The sequence below is a fragment of the Leucopleurus acutus genome (genome assembly GCF_964270905.1).
Source record: "Leucopleurus acutus genome assembly, chromosome: 6".
Taxonomy (NCBI): Eukaryota; Metazoa; Chordata; class Mammalia; order Artiodactyla; family Delphinidae; genus Leucopleurus; species Leucopleurus acutus.
In genome coordinates, this window is record NC_139149.1 from 59,563,593 (window position 1) to 59,585,616 (window position 22,024).

General features: G+C 41.2%; 1 protein-coding gene across 1 annotated transcript in view; it reads left to right on the plus strand.

The window, feature by feature from the left end:
* MAP3K20 (mitogen-activated protein kinase kinase kinase 20) overlaps positions 1-21,764 on the plus strand; it is a 171,876-nt gene extending 150,112 nt beyond the window's left edge. Inside the window, exons 17-20 of the mRNA XM_082841161.1 lie at positions 8,386-8,502; positions 10,848-10,922; positions 13,529-13,679; positions 21,042-21,764. Of these exons, the coding sequence (XP_082697287.1) occupies positions 8,386-8,502; positions 10,848-10,922; positions 13,529-13,679; positions 21,042-21,742 (1,044 nt within the window). The 3' untranslated portion in view covers positions 21,743-21,764. The remainder of the gene's footprint in view (positions 1-8,385; positions 8,503-10,847; positions 10,923-13,528; positions 13,680-21,041) is intronic.
* The last annotated feature ends 260 nt before the right edge of the window (positions 21,765-22,024 follow it).

Genomic DNA, 22,024 nt, shown 5'->3' on the forward strand with positions numbered 1-22,024 from the left:
CAAATAACAACTCCCCAGAAGGCAACAGAACAACCTTATCTCCACTGGTGTCTGGTTGGCACCAGTCTGCCCTGACCTTAGACACAAGCCATTGTTAAGGGTATAACGCATTTACATATTTTGCAATAAAACATGAGTTATTTGCATTACTGTGTCAAGTTTTATTTGATTCTTTCACCTAAAAATGACTCATTTTCCTTTCTTGTATTTTAAAAACCAACTACTCTAAGCTTGTTTGAGAATAATCAAAAATTGCCCATTTAGCTAGAAGTCATTTTCTTTTCAAAAGGCAAATGTTATTTAATCTTTCAGCTGTTCATTGTGCCATCATAAATACTTTCTTTTCAGCACAGTTGTGGGGACTGAAATGAGCCCACTAATTGCCTCCCATTTCGACTGACATGTGGTGGTTTAGTGGAAAGAGAACACAGCAGGGAGAAGGAAATAGGAGGCTGAGAAAATGAGAGCTAATTATTTTCACTGCCTCATGTCAGGCTCTGTGTCAGCCTTGTTTTTACAAACTGGAAGGTTTAGCACTAAATAAAACAAACTGGCGTCATGTTTTTATATACTGGCAGTGTCATGGAAGCAGCTGCACATCTCAAAGACAATATAATGCCTGCGTTCACATGGACACCATCTGACAGACACTGTGAGCCACGGCTAATGAGGACATCACAGTGGTGCCAAGTGAAAGGTGCTGAATTATGTATGATTCTTCATCAGTACAGCAATAGTCCTGTACATCATTATGAGACATTGTTTTGCTGGAGAGATTAAAACATTCTTAGTTCCAGACCCTGCAACCTATATGCGCTGAAAGAGGTTATTAATGGAATTTTTAGGGAGAGTTTCTTGTGGATTTCTTTTGGGTTGAAAAACAAATCTCGTGGGACAAAGCCGTGATGGGTCACGACACTGTATAGATAAAGAAGAGAAACAAATTAACCATACTTGCATTATCTTCCTTTTAAAGGCAGCATAATAAAATAGAGTGTACCAGGGTTATACATAATGATAAATAACCCAGGTGCTATCTCGGGATGTTCCACTCTCCTGCCTTTAAAACAGCAGGTTTCAGCAGCTGAGCGAGATAATAGCAACGCGTGTAAAGGAGCCTTCGGAGGCCTAAATCATCAACATCTTACTACTTTTAATACCAGCATGACCAACATTTCTATCGTATTTTTATTTCATCTTGTATGACTTCTTACATTTCAAAATAGTCAGTCGCCTGCTATGAGACTGTTTCCCTTTTTTCCCCCCTCTTGAATCTTAAAAAGTTTATTCTGACCTCTGTATTTTAGATTTTAAAATGTTTCCCCAGTACAGGCCATTTTTTTTTTAAGGTGGAAGGGCCTCTTTGCTAGAATCCTGGGCATTCTCTGGTGACTTTACTTTTTCTCTGGTCATGGGGAACGGGTAGGGTGGTGATGGGGATTTTAAAAACCAGTGTCCCCTCCATTAGACTGGGCATGCCCAGTGTAGCTAAGTTAACTTGCTGCAAATCTCTACACTTTCTGACCCTCAGTCTGCTCATCTGTAACGTGGGGGCAGTGCTATCTATAACAGGGTAAGCCTGTGGGGATTAAGTAAGAATCTCGAAAACATTATGCCTAGTGAAAAGAGCCAGACATGTACACATGCATACTACAAAATCCCAACTTTATGAAGTTCTAGAGCAGGCAGAATTAATCTAGGGTGGTAGAAATTGGACCAGTGGATGCCCCTGGTTGTGGAGGAGTTATCAACTGGGAAAGGGCATGAGGGAATTTTCTAGGCTAGTGGAATATCTTACCTGTTTGGGTAATTACATTGGTGTACACATTTGTTAAAATTAATTGAGCTGTACACTTAAAAATCTGTACACTGGACTTCCCTGGTGGTGCAGTGGTTAAGACTCCGCGCTTCCACTGCTGGGGGCGTGGGTTTGATCCCTGGTTGGGGAAGTTCCGCATGCCTGAGTGGTGTGGCCACAAAAAAAAAAAAAAAAAAAAAACTGTACATTTTATTGTGTGCAAATTATACCTCAATAAAAAATACATTAAAAAATGTTAATGTCTGTAACCTTCAGGTGATGGTCATCTATAGGAGCCTGAAAGCCGAATGTGGAGGTCTGTTTCCTTCTCAAATGTCCTAAATAATCTTGGCCCTAGATTTTTAAAGGTTTATCTATAATGTTCATGTTTGCAATAAAATCTTGGTAGGAAAAAATAAATAGAAAGAGAGGTTGTTGTTTCTGAATTGCCCAGAACTTAAAATAATATTTAAGTATAATTTTTATGCTAACTTCAATCACTTTTTCTATTTAGAAAATTTACCTCTATCTTGATTAGTTCTTTTTTTATTTTTTTTCTTCCTTCCTCCTTTTTTTTTTTTCTTTTTATGGCAGGGAGAAGGGATGTGTATGTTTGGCATCCCATGTATTAGCCTGGAACTCCAAAGAATTTTAAACAGCTTGCAGAGAATGTAATAGTGATTTCTCACAAAGAGATATTTAATTTAGCATTAACTGAGTGTTGTTTAGGATGTTAACTTCACAGTGTAGGAGTTTCTGTTTTACTTGGCCAGTAATCTTAATTCAGAAAATCTTTTCATGTAATTGGCAATGCTGAAGCAGTTCAAACGGAATGCTTTCTCATCCTCCATTAACCACACACTCGCTCCTAAAATTATCCAGGTATTTCAGCAGCTGAAATGGTACATATCCTGGGCACTCAACAGAATTGTCTTTTTTTTCATCAGTTTCCAATGCAAAAATTCCCCTCGCCCCAACAGAATCCCATCTGTTTCTTATAGATTTGCACTGAGGGGCAGATTAGCTAGCTAGTAGAAAGGTCTGGATAGCTGTTTTTTGCTATTCAGCCTCAGTGAAGAACTTCCCCAAAGGCTGCTGTGTCACCGCCTTTTCCCTAGAGATTAGTAACTAGCACTCCATAGAGATGTGCAAGGTACAAATTTGAAAAGTGGGAATGTCCTCTTGGGTGGGAATCTAGTTATGAAATAAAAAATCCATGGTAGTCAGGACCTGCCCCATGATTTCGCTTGTGCAAACAGAGGGGAGAAGGTTGTTTCTGCTTTGGGGAGTGGCCGTCCTGCCTAGCCACAAAGCCTAAGCCAGGACTGGAGGGAAGTGTTTGTGATTCCAGATCCTGGCCCAATCAGTCAAGGAAAGGAGCTTACAAACAGTGGAATGGCACCATATACACTTTTAACAATGCTCTTTTTCAATAAAGGAGGGGGAAATGGACTGTGTTGGACTTATTGGAGAGACTCAGTATTTCAGTCTCTGCCGTGGAGTCCTATCAAGGAACTCACCAAGATAATCTGGACTACTCGTTGACTTTGGAAGCTGGAAAGTACTATAATTCTTACTCTTGTTAACCCGTAAGAGGGCAAGTTCAGGATTCAGAAAAGACAGAGGGGAAACCTGCTCTTCATAGCACAGTGGGCCCCCTTGGTTTAGTTCGGAACCCCACCACTTGCTCTCTGTGTGATCTTGGTCAAATGACCTCATCCCTCTGTGCTTTAGTTTCCTCAGCCAAGATGAGGCTCTCTGGCTGTCAGTCACATTTCACAGCCACTGTCCCTCCGGACATCTGCTGGTTTCTGTTGGTAGGGCTGCATCAGGATCTGTTGAAACAGGAAAGGGCAGTATTGGTGTTATCTAATCCATGTATGTAAGAAGATCTAAGTTTCTTCCTTCTACTTATTTCAGAAAGGCAGTCTTTGCTGTGTCGCCACTTGGCTGCACTTTCTTTTTTCCAACACTGATCAGTCCCCGGCACCAGTGTCAGTCAGTGCCCTCCGGATCCCCAAACTCCTGCCCAAGGAAGATGCTTTGATCCAGCCTGTCCACTGTGGCCGGGTCCCTATTCTAAACACTCTTTGAACCTTCCTGCCTCACTTACCTTCTCGCCCATTCTCTTAGATGGCTGCTAGATGACGGGCTGGCTGATGTCATAACAGATTGGAGCTCTATTGGGGACCTGTATTGGTAACAACAGTAATCACTTCTTTGGGGGCTCCTAATTTGGCTTCAGCACAGTGCTGGGTACTTTATTTACATTATCTCATTGAGTCCAAATACAACCACCCACTCGTCATGAAAGAACACTGAGATTCAGACAGGTTCTATAACTTGCCTGAGGTTGTGGGGAAAGTGGCAAAACTGGGATTCCAGCTCAGGTGGTTGCCCTTTAAACTTGTGATCTTTCGCCTAACCCCTGTCTTGCTCCACCCCCCCCCCACCCCCCCAGGTAATGGCTCAATGATGATCCTTTCCTATATTGTTTCCATTTGAATAGGAATTCTCAGCACCTTAAACCAAATGAGTGAATAACAGAACCACTGCAGACTGCCAGGGGTGAAATCGTTTTGGAAAAGGAGTCCTTCAGGGCTCTCTCAGAATACAGAGCTGTCTGCTTTTGATTTCTGCCTGTCAAGATCAAGTTGTTCGCAGACGTTCAAAGTAACTCTTGAATGTTTCCCATTCAGAAATCAATACCCACATTTCTGTCATTCACATCAAGCCAAAATCAATAGTTCACCCTGGTAAAAGTGAATGGTTTTTAAATCAGAGTCTATTCCCACTATCTGGTCCATATCACTACCAAGAAACTGAAAAGCTAGCAACTGTGCTTGTAAAATTCTATATTAGGCTCATAAGTATGCACAATTGTTATTTTTAGTGATATTATTGATGAGTTAATTCATCTTATTCATATGAAAACCTTCCCAATGATCCGTTGGTTAAGAACTCCGTACACTGCGGGCATCCCGTCTGCAGTGGGGTCCTGTGGAATTCAATAAGTTGTTTAAGTCCTGGGAGTTGTGGAGAATGCTTTTGGACACCTTTGGCTCACCGAGTAACAGAAATATCAGGAATACCTTAGGGTAATTTAAAATTGATCAGAATTTAAAGAATTCCATTACTTTATTTGTAGATTACTTTTCTTAACTAGACAACAATAAAATCATACATACCCTGAAAATACCCAGGAGTTACATCAGGGCCTTGACATATTAAATTAATAATTTGGGTGAACACTGCATATTTCCTTTCTTTCTCTCCATCTGTGTAACAATCAATGCCTACTTTTTAATGAATGGATAATGCCCCTCTTATCACTTCTCTGATTATAGCTTTATGGCTTCTGTAGAAGATAGCTTCTTTTATGGTTCAGGTAAAAGGCTTTCTTTCAGCTAGGAGGAAAAGAATTAAAAAAATAAAAGGACTGTAACCCTATATCTAGATCCTGTTTCTCCACATTGGACTTTGAGGAAACAAAGAAGTTGGGGCTTAGGGGAGGACCTGTGACCACTTGCTTTTTTGGTTGTATTAGCAAAGTCTTCTCTGCTCCTGCTCCTTTAATAGCTGGTCCCATTCTGGAACTCTGTCAACCATCCAATGAGTTTGTCCTGCCACCCTCCCAGTTGCCCTTCCCTATTAGTATCTCCTCCAACTTTGGAGCCAAGCAGCCTTGTGCCTTTTTTTTTTTAATTTTATTTTTGGTTGTGTTGGGTCTTCTCTCTAACTGTGGTGTGCGGGCTTAGTTGCCCCATGGCATGTGGGATCTTAGTTCCCCAACCAGGGATCGAACCCGCGTCCGCTGCATTGGAAGGCAGATTCTTAACCACTGGACCACCAGGGAAGTCCCCAGCCTTGTGCTTTTCTAATCCCACCTCCGCCACTTCTTGGCTAGGAAAACCTAGAAAAATTCCTTCATCTGTCTAAGCCTCATTTTTCTCACTTGCCTGATGGGCAAATAAAGCTAACTTGCAGGGTCATTATGGATGTCAAATAAAAGAGCACAGTGTAAGTACCCAGCAAGATGCCGAAAGCGTAGTAAGCACTCCACAGCCTGGGTTCCCTCCAGTCAGACCCTTCTCCACGCAGAGCTCCCCTGAGCCTGTCCTCGGCAAGGTCTGATTGGGGCCTGAGGTCACGGAGGTGAAGCAGAGGGGATTGGGCATTTGCACCACAATTCAAGGTCTTTTAACTGTGCTTTTGACTAACTTCATTCCAAGACTTGCCAGGCACGAGGAACAGAACTAAGTCAACTTGTCTGTTCTAAGGCTTTTTATTCCAGCTACCGCCTTGAGGAGGCTCTTGCTATTTCAGAGAAGAGCAGTCATGACTCCAAAGAGCGATTATCCTGCCCAGTTATCTCAGGGCTCACGTTGCCAGGGTAGCAGTGGCTCCAAAACAAGGAAATACTGAGAGATTTGTCAATTCTGAGCGACTAATTTGACTTGTGTTAGCCAGGAGCTGGTTTTTCACGCTATTGAATAGACCTTTTCCTTCACTAATTGGCTGTCCATCTTGTGAATGTGGCTGGGCAAAGAGGGGCCCTCCCTTCAGGCCTGGGCTCTTCTTGGTTCTGCAATTCGTCCAGAAGCTTTCCTAAAACATGGGGCGCCCCCAGCTTCCTACTGAAGCCAACAGGTTTTCAGCAGCCCCTTTGTTAGCGTTTTTCCATAATAATTGTGTCCGAGCTTGCTCTGGGAACATTCCAGGTCTGCTTGTGTGAGAGCATGTTCTGGTTTCAGCATGTAAGGTGGTCAGTGCTTTATCCTTAATCTCTCAGAATCCTTCATTCTTCAAATAGAATAAGAAAGAAGATGAATTTATGATCCAGGGGTCAGATTTGGTGCACAGACATGGGTCTCTTTTTCCTTTTAATTGCATACACAGTGTTTATACCCCAACATTTTTATTATTAAATTTTTCAGCAAAGTTGAAAAAATTTTATAGGAATTCTTGTATACTCAACTCCTAGATTCAAGCATCAGGATCTACTTACTTTATTACATATCTGTCCATCCCTCTATCTTCTTAACCATCTATCAATCTTTATTTTTGGATGCATTTCAAAGTAATTTGCAGATACGAGTACACTCCCTCCTAAATACTTCAATATACTAGAGCTCAGTAAGAAATGCACATATCTGAAGTATACATCTGCTGTGTTTTAACAAATGCATATACCTATATAACTCAGACCACTATCTATATAGAGCATTAGCATCTCCAGAAAGTCCCCTCATGCCCCTTCCCAGTCAGTCCCCATCTGCAGAAGCAACCACTTTTCTGAATATTTTCCACTGTAGACTGGTTTTGTCTGTTCTAGAAATTCATGTAAATGGAAGCCTTAGTTTGTTCTTTTTATACAAAATTTCACTTGCTATAATGCTTTTGCGATTTATCCATGTTGTTGCGTGCATCAATAATTAGTTCCTTTGTATTGCTGAGTATATTCCATTCTGTGAAAGTGTTGGTCAACACTTGGCCTGTTTCCAGTTTTTTAGCTATTATGACAAAGCTGCTCAGAAGAATACTGTACAAGTCTTTTTTCATTTTACTTGGGTAAATACTTAGGAGTAGAATTTCCGTGTCATAGAGTACATATATGTTTAGTTTTATAATAAATTGCCAAAACTTTTCCCAAAGTGATTTTACCGTTTACACTCCAACCAACAACCCAGTAGCTCCAAATCACAGCCAACATTTGATGTTATCAGTCTTAGCCACCTGGTATGTATATAGTGGTATCTCATTGTGGTTTTCATTTACATTCCCCTGGTGACTAATGGTGTAGAGCACTCTTTCATTACCTCGTGGTTTTACTGAAAATTTAATGAACATACCATCATTTAAAAAATCAAGAGGTTTCATACAAGAATCAGATATCCAACTTTTCATAAATCATTAAAGGACCTAGCAAGACTAGACGCATATTCCCACATGGGAACAATCAACAGAAGCTGAGTGGTGGCTGTCCCTTTAGGGCAGTTGCCCTTTAGATCCCAAGAGTCCCTTAACCCTTCCCCTGACCCCCCCACCCCCCCAATGCTTGGGCCAGTTATGCATTGCCGTACATACTCACGTTTCCTGTTCAGAAGAAAGGGAGCTATTTCTTGAACCCATGTCATTACCAACACTGGAAAAGTGAAAGGTAGATCCAGAGGGACTTATATTTCAAAAAAAGTGGGAAGACCACATTTCTTAGGGTCAATGGAAAAATATCCCTACCATGTTTAATATGTAAATTAAGTGGGTCCATTGTGAAATATTACAGTTTAAGGCTCTGTAATGAAACTGCCTGGCTTTATTCATTTTTATCTACCTTGCTCATTTAGGATGTGGAGTTTGCAACTCCTATAATAGAACATTTAGATTGATAAATGGTGTCTCAAGACGGCCCCACCTGGGGATTATTTAGATATAGAAAGAGATCTAATTTCATGTCCTTTTATTGATAAAGAAAAAAAAAAACACTCCAGTAATACTTCATTTAGAATACGTCATGTGTTATAAAACATTGAGACCAAAAAAAGATTGTTTTACTTTCTCAAATTCTATAATTTTTCTTTTAATTCTAGGATTGTAAGTGGAAAATGTATATGGAAATGGATGGGGATGAAATTGCAATAACCTACATCAAAGATGTGACATTCAACACTAACCTACCTGATGCAGAGATTTTAAAGATGACAAAGGTAGAGTTCTGTTTACTACTTAAAGGCTTTTTTGAATTCACAGACGTCAAACAAAGACATTAAAATACCCCAGCAGCGTGCTTTTGTGCCTGTGATGCTCACACCAGCTCAGCCTCAAGCTGGCTGTTGAAAGGCACATTTTATTTAGCAGATTGAGATCATAATAGTTTTTTGTTAAAATTCCACTTATGCTGTGTGAACTAAAAAGTACTACAAGAAAAGTGCTGTTTAATTTTTTTTAACTTTCTTCTACATTTCTTTATGTGTATTCCGTCACTTATTAAAGGAAAGAAAATGCTAATGATGTAACTGTTTACCTCGAATTTTGGGTCATTTTCAACTTTTAAAAACTTGTCAGGAGAAAGGCTTTCTTGGTGGTATTGAATTTCTTGAAGAACTGAGATGAGATTATTCATGAAGCACATGTTGAAGTCTTCATGGCTTCCTTGACTTCACACCTATGAATTCCCGGAGTGGCCAGAGAGCATCTTACTACTTTGGGGTCAATGGTACAAGCACGCCCATTAAAACACTGAAGACAGTCTTAGAAAAATGCTTAGCTTCTCTTCAACATGGAAAAATTCAAATCTGTCAACAATACTGAAAAAATACATATAAGACTTCAATTGTAGAAGGTCAACAACTCAGGTGAATAACCATGATGTCAATAGGACAGTCACCCTAAACGTCACATAAGCCATTAACTCTAGTACACTCTTGACTGTGTATTTGGTTTCAGTGAGGAAAATGGGGCTGGCAGCAAAGAGCCATGGTACAAACACAAGTGGGGAAGTGCAAAGAGTCTTCAAAGCCACAGCATTAGACTTGGCGAATGTGTTCTCGCTTCCCAGGCACGAGGTTGCTAACCACCCAAGTCCTTTTAATTTAGAAGCATATGCATATTCCTTGTTGGACTGCCCTGAGTAACTGGAAGTTATGTTATTTATCACAAAGTTTATGATCTGCTTTCACCTTTCCCTTATTCTGTTGGGACAGACTGTGTTTTGGTATCTTGGAGACTGGACACACACTTTCTCTTTCCTCCCCACCCGTGCCATCTCTGGTTGCCGCCAGTTGTTAGTGGCTTCAGTGTCACTGAGAAGCAAGGCACTGCCTGATAACAGAAGGAAGTCACTCAGAGCAAAAAGAACGGGGTGGAGTTATAAAACTGAATACAGGTGCTTCTGCTCTAAGGCCATATAGACATTCTAGAGGAACCATATCTTCTGCAAAATCATGCAGCAACATTAACAGGGCTTATGGGAAAAACAGGATAGGGGCGGGCCGTTCAAAATCTGTAGAACTTTTTAACATCAACAGAAATAATAAAAATCCTAATTAAGGAAGAAAAACAAAACAGAGGAGATTGATTCTTGTCACAGGAGAGACTAGAAGTTGACTCCATACCCAGACAAACTTTGTCACAAACCTTCCGTCTGTCCCTCTGAGGGCCCATTCATCTTTCCTAAAAATCATTTACTCCCCTCCAAGAGGCCTGCATCCCCCTCTTCCCCTTTCTCTATAAAGATGGCATTTAATCCTGAATTCTTTGAGTTACTCATTTTTCCCTGGGTATCTCCTGTGTATACATGAGGTATACATGTTAATAAAAATCTCTTTGGTTTTCTCTTGATAAAAAAAAGAAGCCCAGTTAAATCTCTACCACATTTGCTTTGTGCCTATCTCATGGCAAGTCATTTGCAGCCTTAAACCTGGAATGATGGGTTGGGGGGTGGGAAGAGAGTGGAGATTCACTTCTAATAAAGACCATTTTCATCAAACTTAAAATAGGATCCAAGGCATAGGCTTCTTTATTACTCATTTATTTTAATATAGTGGAGAAATGTCTTCCCAGTTTCATTTGCACCTGCAGCATTGCCGGGTAGCCTGATAGCAGGGTGGTTATGAAGCCGCTAAACCAGCCACTGCTTGCAACCAAAAAAGTCACTTTAGGGTCTTCTAAGGTTGTTAAGGCTTCTCTTAATGGTGAGAAAACTTTCCGCTGAGGCTTCCACACATTAGCTTGAGTTAATGACCTAATGATTGGATTGAGTGATGTATCGGAAAAGAGAAGATTGTGGGAGCCAAGATTAGCTGTTCACAAACATAGGAAAGGATATGTTATGAAACCAAACCCCCAAACATTAGACATTAGCATGTTGTGAGTAATCACATGTGAACCAACATGAGTTTCCTAATAATCTGACATCATGGCTTTCACGATAACCTGAATCGCGCCCTATTTGCCAGCTGTGTACGGCACAGCCGGCCTCCAAGAAACCTGTGCTGTAGCAGGGCAGGCTGTACGATGGCACTACACCCATCCGAACTTTTGTTTTTTTCAGCCCCCGTTTGTAATGGAGAAGTGGATTATAGGAATAATGGAAAATCAGACTGTAGAATGCACAGTCACATATGAGGTAAGCTGGGCAGGGGGTGGGCACCTGTTGGCTTCACCATCAGTTTCTCCGTAGGGATTTATTTGCTCCCTCAGAGTTCTTAAAATTTATTGGAAGAGAAACTACTTAACCAACATGAGTATGGGAAGATCAATACAATTATTCTAACGAAGTGTTGGGAAGGATTGAGAATGGGATACACTTGCCTAGAGATTGAGGTAGTAATTCATTCATTCGTCAGTTAATGATTGAGCACCTTCTGCATACCACGTATGCATGTGTGAGGTACTGGGGATACGGAACAGTGACCAAGACAGAGCTCCGCCTTCTTGGTGCTTAGAGTCTAGGGGTGAAGGTAGATCAGCAATTCTTCACAGAGTGCAACTTCTACTACCGTAAGGGGGGTCTAAAGAGCTCTGCCTTCTTGGTGCTTAGAGTCTTGGGGTGAAGGTAGATCAGCACTTCTTCACAGAGTGCAACTTCCACTACCATAAGGGGGGTCTACTATCAAAACCAGACTCCACATATTTTATATATGGAAAAATAGAAAAACGTATACTTTAGAAAAATGTGCTATTAAAATTAAAATTCATATATTGAGCAAATACCTACCAACGAGTAACATTCCGTGATTAGGATAGACTAAATCTCTACTCTCTCGAGGCTTATATGTACTCCAGTGGGGGGAGATAGATGATAAATAAGTAATCTCAGAGTGATAAGTGAGAACCAGAAAATAGTGAGACACGGGGCGTTAGATTGGATGGTGAGGGAAGGCTCCTTCTCTGAGGGGGAGGCAACAAGGAAGAGCAGAGGAAGGGCAAGTGCAAGTTCCTGAAGCACAGAGGGCGTGACAAGGCTAGAGAGGTGGGCGGGGCCGAGCCTAGAGCCTCCAGAGCCGCAGTGAAGAGTTTGGATTTACTGTAAGCACCATGGGAAGCCAGTGGGTGTTTTAAGTAGTCTGCTGCTTTAAATGATCTAATTATGTTTTAAAAATCAGCAAGGTCTTCATGGTGGTGGGAAAATCTGCTTCACGAGGTAGAGAAACCCTGGGGGAACGGGGTGGAGGGAAACAGTTATAGCAGAGTCTTGGCACCCATGGAGGTATTAGTATGCGGCTACCCTTAATAGGACATGCCCTCATTCATTCACTCATTTATTCACCCAAGAAACATTTAATAAGCATTTGCCATGACCTGGGCACTGTAAGAGGAGCTTACACCTGTGTTATCTCATTAACCTTGTGCAAAGAGTCAAAAACAGGGAGCATCGTCTTCACCTGGCAGCTAGGGAAAACGGGCTCAGAGAGATGAAAGGCGGCCCCGAGGTTTGGGGTAGTCAGTGAGAGTCGGTGAGAGTCACACCCAGGTCCTCTGACTGTGAATACAGTTTCCACTCTTCCTATTCTATCTGTTCCCTTCCTAGCAGTAAGGTGAGGGAAGTCAGCCTGGAGTGGGACTTTGTGTGCTGCTGCACTGGGACGGTCTTCTGAGCTGCCAGGGTGTGGCTTTTGAACGTGAGAAATCCAAACCCTGGACAGTCCGCTTATCCAGGGTGACCCGATGCTGGAAGCTAATTAGGACAACAGCAATGATTTATCCTCATCACCCAGGGTGCACTGCCTGTCAGGGATGAGGCACCTGAGAAAGAGCATTCACTGTCAAAGCGTTGCCTGCAGGGCACAGAACCTAAATAAAAGAAGGTGACTGGTCTTGAGGAACTTGGAATCTGGATTATTCTAGAGCCTGTTGACCAGCCCCACCGCCCCCCCCCCCCCCACTACTAAGGAAAAGCCCTCTCTGAGTAACTGGACAGTCATAACAGCCAAGTTTCATCTCTACCTGCCTTAGTTCTGGAGATACACCTCACCAAGTTTTTCCTTCTCTTTCTCTCTCTCCCGCCTCTCCTCTCCTTCTTCCTCCTTCTCAGGCTCCACGATGATACGCTACTTGTGTCTGTAACAGTCACTTCAGGATTTTAAAAAATATATATTTTCATAACCGTATCAAATCCTGAGGCTCTCCAATCTAGTCTGATTTGTGACACCTGGTGATGAAGGGGAGCACAGGACAAAGAAAGTGGTGTGTCTTGATCCGGCGTCCTCTCCTTTTTCTAATCCTTATTCTTAATTCTCTATCCTGCCTCACTTTTGCATTTGTTACCCTGTACCCTCCCATGGGGGTAATTAGTCCCACCGACCTACCCACACTCACCCAGTTACCCAGGATGATCACAGGCAGTCCTGGGCAAAATAGTGGTCAGATTTTTATTTATTCAACAAAATATCTGAGTTCAACTACTATAAACAAAAGACATTGTTATGTTTATCATTACGTATTAAACGAAGAGGTAAATTGAGATTTGCCAACTAACAAATTCTTAGAGAAGACAACCACCTTTTTAACTATACTATAGTCCACTAAGGAATAAAGTAGTTAAAATTTTTCTTTTAATCAGATTACCATATTCAGGCAAACCGTGCAAATATATTACCTAACGCATTATGATAGTGTTCTAAGGAGTTACACTGAAGGGATATGATAACCTGGTTTTCCTTCCTTCCTATTTTATAAACGTGTGTATATTTGGTTGTGGGTTTCTCTCCCTTTTTTTTTTTTTTTTTACAGAGCGATGTTAGAGCTCCAAAAAGCACTAAGCACGTCCATTCAATTCAGTGGAGTAGAACGAAACCTCAGGATGAAGTGAAAGTTGTCCAGCTTGCCATCCAGACGTTATTCCCCAACTCAGAGGGCAACGCTGGAAGCAGGTCTGACTCAAGTAAGTCAGCTGTGCGCTAGACATGTTCCAAAACGGAAATGTCAAATCCTCAGACCAGGGATAAGCGCCAGTCTGTGAATTGACATAATTTCTAATATAATACTTCCTTCTTCTTTTTTTAGAATATTGGGTTTTATACACAAATTATATGGAAAGTAGTATTTATGGGCTTGGAAATAGAGACATATTATAATAAAGTATAATATTTGGATAACTACCATAAAAGATGAAAATTAGTGATTATTTTATATTGGTAAATAAAATATGTATGTATATTTATACACATATATATTTAGTTTCCAAAATTGTAGATAAAGATAAGAATCATCTTCCATGTCCAACAAACCTTCCTATAGAATCACTGCCATCACTGGGGCGACCTCTTGAGTCGGGAGCACCATGGATCCGTCAAAGCATAAGAATGATAGGGGTGGGACTTTCCTGGCGGTCCAATGGTTAAGACTCCGAGCTTCCACTGCAGGGGGTGTAGGCTTGATCCCTGGTCAGGGAGTTAAGATCCCACGTGCTGTGCCGTGCGGCCAAAAAATGAGAAAAAAAAAAAAAGAGAATGATAGGGGAAGGGAGCGAGGGGGAAAATAAAAGGAAGGAAGGAAGGAAAGAAGGGAGGATAGAGAAAGAGAAAACATGAAATACATATACTGGGTAGTGGTGACAGTAATTACAGACACTATAAAGAAACCATTTAGAAATAACAGAGGAAGGCAGGCTGACTTGCTGTTGAACTGGTCATTATTTGCTAGCTTCAGGGAAGAAGTTCTGACCTTCACCTTTGCAGGTCCAGAAACTCTAATACAACCCAGAGTCAGGCTAACAAACATGAAGGAGATGGATACATAAAACCCCATGCAAATCACTTTTCACCGTGAGAAACACACCTCCCCAACAAACCAGAAACACACGTTTTCTGATCAGTGCCTCTTCTTCCCAATAAGAAAATATACCTGAGAAGCCATAACAGAAGGTTCTTTGGTGGCATGGAAACAAAGTACCCTGATGGCTAGTGTCCCTGAGTTATGAGAGCCTAGCTTCTGTGTCCTCCACTATAAGGACTCGCTTGCCAAGGAGACTAGGTGTGTTTTTTTTTGTTTGTTTTTAAATTAATTTATTTTATTTATTTTTGGCTGCATTGGGTCTTCGTTGCTACGCCCCGGCTTTCTCTAGTTGCGGTGAGCGGGGGCTACTCTTCATTTTGGTGTGCGGGTTTCTCATTGCGGTGGCTTCTTTTGTTGCGGAGCACAGGCTCTAGGCACGCAGGCTCAGTAGTTGTGGCTTATGGGCTCTAGAGCGCAGGCTCAGTAGTTGTGGTGCACGGCCTTAGTTGCTCCGCAGCATGTGGGATCCTCCTGGACTAGGGCTCGAACCCGTGTCCCCTGCACTGGCAGGCAGATTCTTAACCACTGCACCACCAGCGAAGTCCCAGACTAGGTGTTTTTAAATGCCCACCAGCCACGGGGCCCAGGATCCTGGGCAGTACTCTAAACCCAACAACAGGTTTTAACTATAATAAAATTTATTGTCTTCTATAACAAGAAGTCCAGAGGTAGGCCAGGCTCCAGGTGCAGTAAGATAAGCTGCTCAACCATGTTAAGGATGAGAAATGAACCTTTCCTTCATTCCACTCTGCCATCCTCAATATGTTGCCTTTGCCCTCAGCCTAGCTCCTCTCATGTTCACAGTCATCACATAAAGATATGATAAGGCTGAATGGATACAAATACAAGACCCATATATATGCTGTCTAAAAGAAACCCACTTCAGACCTAGAGACACATACAGACTGAAAGTGAGAAGATGGAAAAAGATATTCCATGCAAATGGAAACCAAAAGAAAGCTGGTGTAGCAATTCTCATATCAGACAAAATAGACTTTAAAATAAAGACTATTAGAAGAGACAAAGAAGGACACTACATAATGATCAAGGGATCGATCCAAGAAGAAGATATAACAATTGTAAATATTTATGCACCCAACATAGGAGCACCTCAATACATAAGGCAAATACTAACAGCCATAAAAGGGGAAATCGACAGTAACACATTCATAGTAGGGGACTTTAACACCCCACTTTCACCAATGGACAGATCATCCAAAATGAAAATAAATAAGGAAACACAACCTTTAAATGATACATTAAACAAGATGGACTTTTAATTGATATTTATAGGACATTCCATCCAAAAACAACAGAATACACATTTTTCTCAAGTGCTCATGGAACATTCTCCAGAATAGATCATATCTTGGGTCACAAATCAAGCCTTGGTAAATTTAAGAAAATTGAAATTGTATCATGTATCTTTTCTAACCACAATGCTATGAGACTAGATATCAATTACAGGAAAAGATCTGTAAAAAATACAAACACATGGAGGCTAAACAATACACTACTTAATAATGAAGTGATCACTGAAGAAATCAAAGGGGAAATAAAAAAATACCTAGAAACAAATGACAATGGAAACAGGACGACCCAAAACCTATGGGATGCAGCAAAAGCAGTTCTAAAAGGGCAGTTTATAGCAATACAATCTTACCTTAAGAAACAGGAAACATCTTGAATAAACACCTTAACCTTGCACCTAAAGCACTTAGAGAAAGAAGAAGAAAAAAACTCCAAAGTTAGCAGAAGGAAAGAAATCATAAAGATCAGATCAGAAATCAATGAAAAAGAAATGAAGAAAACGATAGCAAAGATCAATAAAACTAAAAGCTGGTTCTTTGAGAAGATAAACAAAATTGATAAACCATTAGCCAGACTCATCAAGAAAAAAAGGGAGAAGACTCAACTCAATAGAATTAGAAATGAAAAAGGAGAAGTAACAACGGACACTGCAGAAATACAAAAGATCATGAGAGATTACTACAAGCAACTCTATGCCAATAAAATGGACAACAGGAAGAAATGGACAAATTCTTAGAAAAGCACAACCTGGAAGACTGAATCAGGAAGAAATAGAATATATGAACAGACCAATCACAAGCACTGAAATTGAAACTGTGATTAAAATTCTTCCAACAGGGCTTCCCTGGTGGCGCAGTGGTTGAGAGTCCGCCTGCCGATGCAGGGGACGCGGGTTCGCACCCCGGTCCAGGAAGATGCCACAGAGCGGCTGGGCCCGTGAGTCATGGCCGCTGAGCCTGCGCGTCCGGAGCCTGTGCTCCACAACAGGAGAGGCCACAACAGTGAGAGGCCCGCGTACTGCAAAAAAAAAAAAATCTCCCAACAAACAAAAGCCCAGGACCAGATGGTTTCACAGGCGAATTCTATCAAACATTTAGAGAAGAGCTAACACCTATCCTTCTCAAACTCTTCCAAAATATAGCAGAGGGAGGAACACTCCCAAACTCATTCTACGAGGCCACCATCACCCTGATACCAAAACCAGACAAGGATGTCACGAGGAAAGAAAACTACAGGCCAATATCACTGATGAACATAGATGCAAAAATCCTCAACAAAATACTAGCAAACAGAATCCAACAGCACATTAAAAGGATCATACACCATGATCAAGCGGGGTTTATTCCAGGAATGCAAGGATTCTTCAATATACGCAAATCAATCAACGTGATACACCATATTAACAAACTGAAGGAGAAAAACCATATGATCATCTCAATAGATGCAGAGAAAGCTTTCGACAAAACTCACCAATTTCTGATAAAAACCCTGCAGAAAGTAGGCATAGAGGGAACTTTCCTCAACATAAGAAAGGCCATATATGACAAACCCACAGCCAACATCGTCCTCAATGGTGAAAAACTGAAAGCATTTCCACTAAGATCAGGAACAAGACAAGGTTGCCCACTCTCACCACTCTTATTCAACATAGTTTTGGAAGTTTTAGCCACAGCAATCAGAGAAGAAAAGGAAATAAAAGGAATCCAAATCGGAAAAGAAGAAGTAAAGCTGTCACTGTTTGCAGATGACATGATACTATACATAGAGAAGCCTAAAGATGCTACCAGAAAACTACTAGAGCTAATCAATGAATTTGGTAAAGTAGCAGGATACAAAATTAATGCACAGAAATCTCTGGCATTCCTATATACTAATGATGAAAAATCTGAAAGTGAAATCAAGAAAACAATCCCATTTACCACTGCAACAAAAAGAATAAAATATCTAGGAATAAACCTACCTAAGGAGGCAAAAGACCTGTATGCAGAAAATTATAAGACACTGATGAAAGTAATTAAAGATGATACAAATAGATGGAGAGATATACCATGTTCTTGGATTGGAAGCATCAACGTTGTGAAAATGACTCTACTACCCAAAGCAATCTACAGATTCAATGCAATCCCTATCAAACTACCATTGGCATTTTTCACAGAACTAGAACAGAAAATTTCGCAATTTGTATGCAAACACAAAAGACCCCTAATAGCCAAAGCAATCTTGAGAACGAAAAACGGAGCTGGAGGATTCAGGCTCCCTGACTTCAGACTATACTACAAAGCTACAGTAATCAAGACAGCATGGTACTGGCACAAAAACAGAAAGATAGATCAATGCAACAGGATAGAAAGCCCAGAGATAAACCCATGCACATATGGTCACCTTATCTTTGATAAAGGAGGCAGGAATGTACAGTGGAGAAAGGACAGCCTCTTCAGTAAGTGGTACTGGGAAAACTGGACAGGTACATATAAAAGTATGAGATTAGATCACTCCCTAACACCATACACAAAAATAAGCTCAAAATGGATTAAAGACCTAAATGTAAGGCCAGAAACTATCAAACTCTTAGAGGAAAACATAGGCAGAACACTCTATGACATAAATCACAGCAAGATCCTTTTTGACCCACCTCCTAGAGAAATGGAAATAAAAACAAAAATAAACAAATGGGACCTAATGAAACTTCAAAGCTTTTGCGCAGCAAAGGAAACCATAAACAAGACCAAAAGACAACCCTCAGAATGGGAGAAAATATTTGCCAATGAAGCAACTGACAAAGGATTAATCTTCAAAATTTACAAGCAGCTCATGCAGCTCAATAACAAAACAACAAACAACCCAATCCAAAAATGGGCAGAAGACCTAAATAGACATTTCTCCAAAGAAGATATACAGACTGCCAACAAACACATGAAAGAATGCTCAACATCATTAATCATTAGAGAAATGCAAATCAAAACTACAATGAGATATCATCTCACACCAGTCAGAATGGCCATCATCAAAAAATCTAGAAACAATAAATGCTGGAGAGGGTGTGGAGAAAAGGGAACCCCCTTGCACTGCTGGTGGGAATGTGAATTGGTACAGCCACTATGGAGAACAGTATGGAGGTTCCTTAGAAAACTACAAATAGAACTACCGTATGACCCAGCAATCCCACTACTGGGCACATACCCTGAGAAAACCATAATTCAAAAAGAGTCATGTACCAAAATGTTCATTGCAGCTCTATTTACAATAGCCAGGAGATGGAAACAACCTAAGTGTCCATCATCAGATGAATGGATATAGAAGATGTGGCACATATATACATGGAATATTACTCAGCCATAAAAAGAAATGAAATTGAGCTATTTGTAATGAGGTGGATGGACCTATAGTCTGTCATACAGAGTGAAGTAAATCAGAAAGAGAAAGACAAATACCATATGCTAACACATATATATGGAATTTAAGAAAAAAAAATGTCATGAAGAACCTAGGGGTAAGACAGGAATAAGGACACAGACTTACCAGAGAATGGACTTGAGGATATGGGGAGGGGGAAGTGTAAACTGTGACCAAGCGAGAGAGTGGCATAGACATATACACACTACCAAACGTAAAATAGATAGCTAGTGGGAAGCAGCCACATAGCACAGGGAGATCAGCTCGGTGCTTTGTGACCAGCTAGAGGGGTGGGATAGGGAGGGTGGGAGGGAGGGAAATTCAAGATGGAAGAGATATATGTGTATATGTATAACTGATTCACTTTGTTATAAAGCAGAAACTAGCACACCATTGTAAAGCAATTATACTCCAATAAAGATGTAAAAAAAAAAAACAAAAAGCATATGATAAGGCCCACAGGAAATGAGAGGTCAATCCCTTCCCTGTTCTCATGTTTTGGAGTAAGAAAGACTTGCTTAGAAACCCCCTGCAGACTACCTTTCAGGCTGCTATGGCCAGAGCTGAGCACCTTGTGCATTCCCGACCATGGCATCGCTATGTCTGGCTTGGACTAATCAAAGTCTGCCTTAGAGCCAGATGTGGTCAGCTTCCCCCATGCACATGGCTCCATGGAGGGGGTTGGACACTGAACAAAATCAGGGTTCTGTTGGAAGCTAGGATTTCAGAGAAGTCCAAATGAAGGGAAGAAGGCGTGTGGTGGTTGAATGAAGCCTGTGAGGAGTGTCTGAACACAGGAGGTTGCCTGTATCTGGATGCGTCCCTCACCTGAGAGGCGGGAGTCACCTGTGCAGAGCAGTGAGGGAGGCTGCTTGCTGGCAGAGGGAGGTGAGCATGCTCTGTTCCTCTCCAGAAGCTCCATCGGCACAAGCACGGCCAGAGTAGCTCAGTGAGGACACCAGGGAACTCAAGAATGAGGGCAACTCAGGCCCTTGGGAAGACAGAGATCTTAAGTGTGAGGAACTTGCTTATTCACTGAAATATAGCTTACTAAATGGCTCTTGTTAATTAACCATTTTCTTTTACCATAACTTCTTCCTGTTTGCCATGAAGCTTCATTTTTCATGCAGAAAACATTTCTTATCCCTGAACCTCAGGAATCTTTCCTCTGGAGATATGAACAGTCTCTCTCCCAAACAATGTTTAGCTGTTTCAACTATTAGAACCCAATTTATTTTATCTGCATTTAGGGTTCTTGAGGATTTAGAAGTGCTGGTTGGCAAAAAGCCTTTTGTTTATTAAACATACCTCTGCCATCCAAAGACACTGAAACAGCAATTTCTAGAAGTGACAACATGGCTAAGTGGGAACAAGATGGGATTTAGATGCAGAAGGACCTGAGATTATTAACTGAGTGACTGTGGGTCCAGTGACTTCCCCTCTCAAGCTTCGGTCTCCTCAATTCTAGAATGATATTATTAGTGTTGACCTGAGAAGATTTTTGAAGGGTTAAATGAGATACTATACAAAAAGCCTTTGGAACAGTGCCAAGCATGTAGCATAAATTCGGTAAGTATAAATGTCCTTATTTTTTTTAAGTATTTATAATAATAAAGGAAATGTCCTTATAACTAGCCTAGAATGTCTATGAATGGTAAAACTTTGAGCTTCCCAAATAGGCTTGAAGTATCCTGAGACAGGCTTATGAATTAGGCATGCAGATTTACTGTAGCTTCAAAGATGTTCATTTCCGTTTCTTCCACAGGTGCTGATTGCCAGTGGCTGGATACTCTGAGGATGCGGCAGATTGCATCCAACACCTCCTTACAGCGCTCCCAGAGCAACCGCATCCTGGGGTCACAATTCTTCCCCTATCTCAATGACCAGGACTCCTATGCTGCCGCTGTGAGACGGACCCAGGTGCCCATTAAGTACCAACAGATAACACCTATAAACCAGTCCAGAAGCTCCTCTCCTACTCAGTATGGACTGACCAAAGACTTCTTTTCTCTGCATCTCAACTCCAGGGATAGTGACTTTTCCAGTCTTAATACTGACAGCTCTTTAGAGAGGGGTCGATACTTAGATAGAAGCAGGAACAAACACAATCATGCTAGCCTATCGCTCAGTTCTTCTCTCAGAGGAAGATTCAGTGGAAAAAGTCAGCATTCCACTCCTTCAAGAGAAAGATACTCTGGCAAATTCTGCAGGGTTTCTCAGTCAGCACTCAATACTCATCAGTCACCTGACTTTAAGAGAAACCCAAATGCCTCCCATCAACCCAGGACCATCCCAGGGATGCCTTTGCGCACAGACACCGACTCACGAGCCAATGAAGAGGAAAGCAAAGTCAGCGAAGGGGGATGGACAAGGGTGGAATACCGGAGAAAACCCCACAGGCCCTCTCCTGCCAAGACCAACAGAGAAAGACCCAGAGGAAACTTCCGCGGAAGGAGAAACTTTTGATGAATTGAACTAGTTGAGCTTTTCCTAGCACGTTTTTTTTTTAATGTAATGGATTTTGCTAATGTGCTGCCTTCCAAAAGAATTAACAAAAAGACAACCTTTCCATTTTTTGGATTTGGGAAATACCTTCTAAGTGAGACTATAGCCAAAACAGGGCCAAATTATGGGTGTTGGTTGTCCAGTGTAAGTAACTAGACTTAAATATAACCAAACATATTTTATTTCCCTGAATTAACATCTTTAGAGGAGGGAACATACCATTTTATTACCCTAGCCATTGCT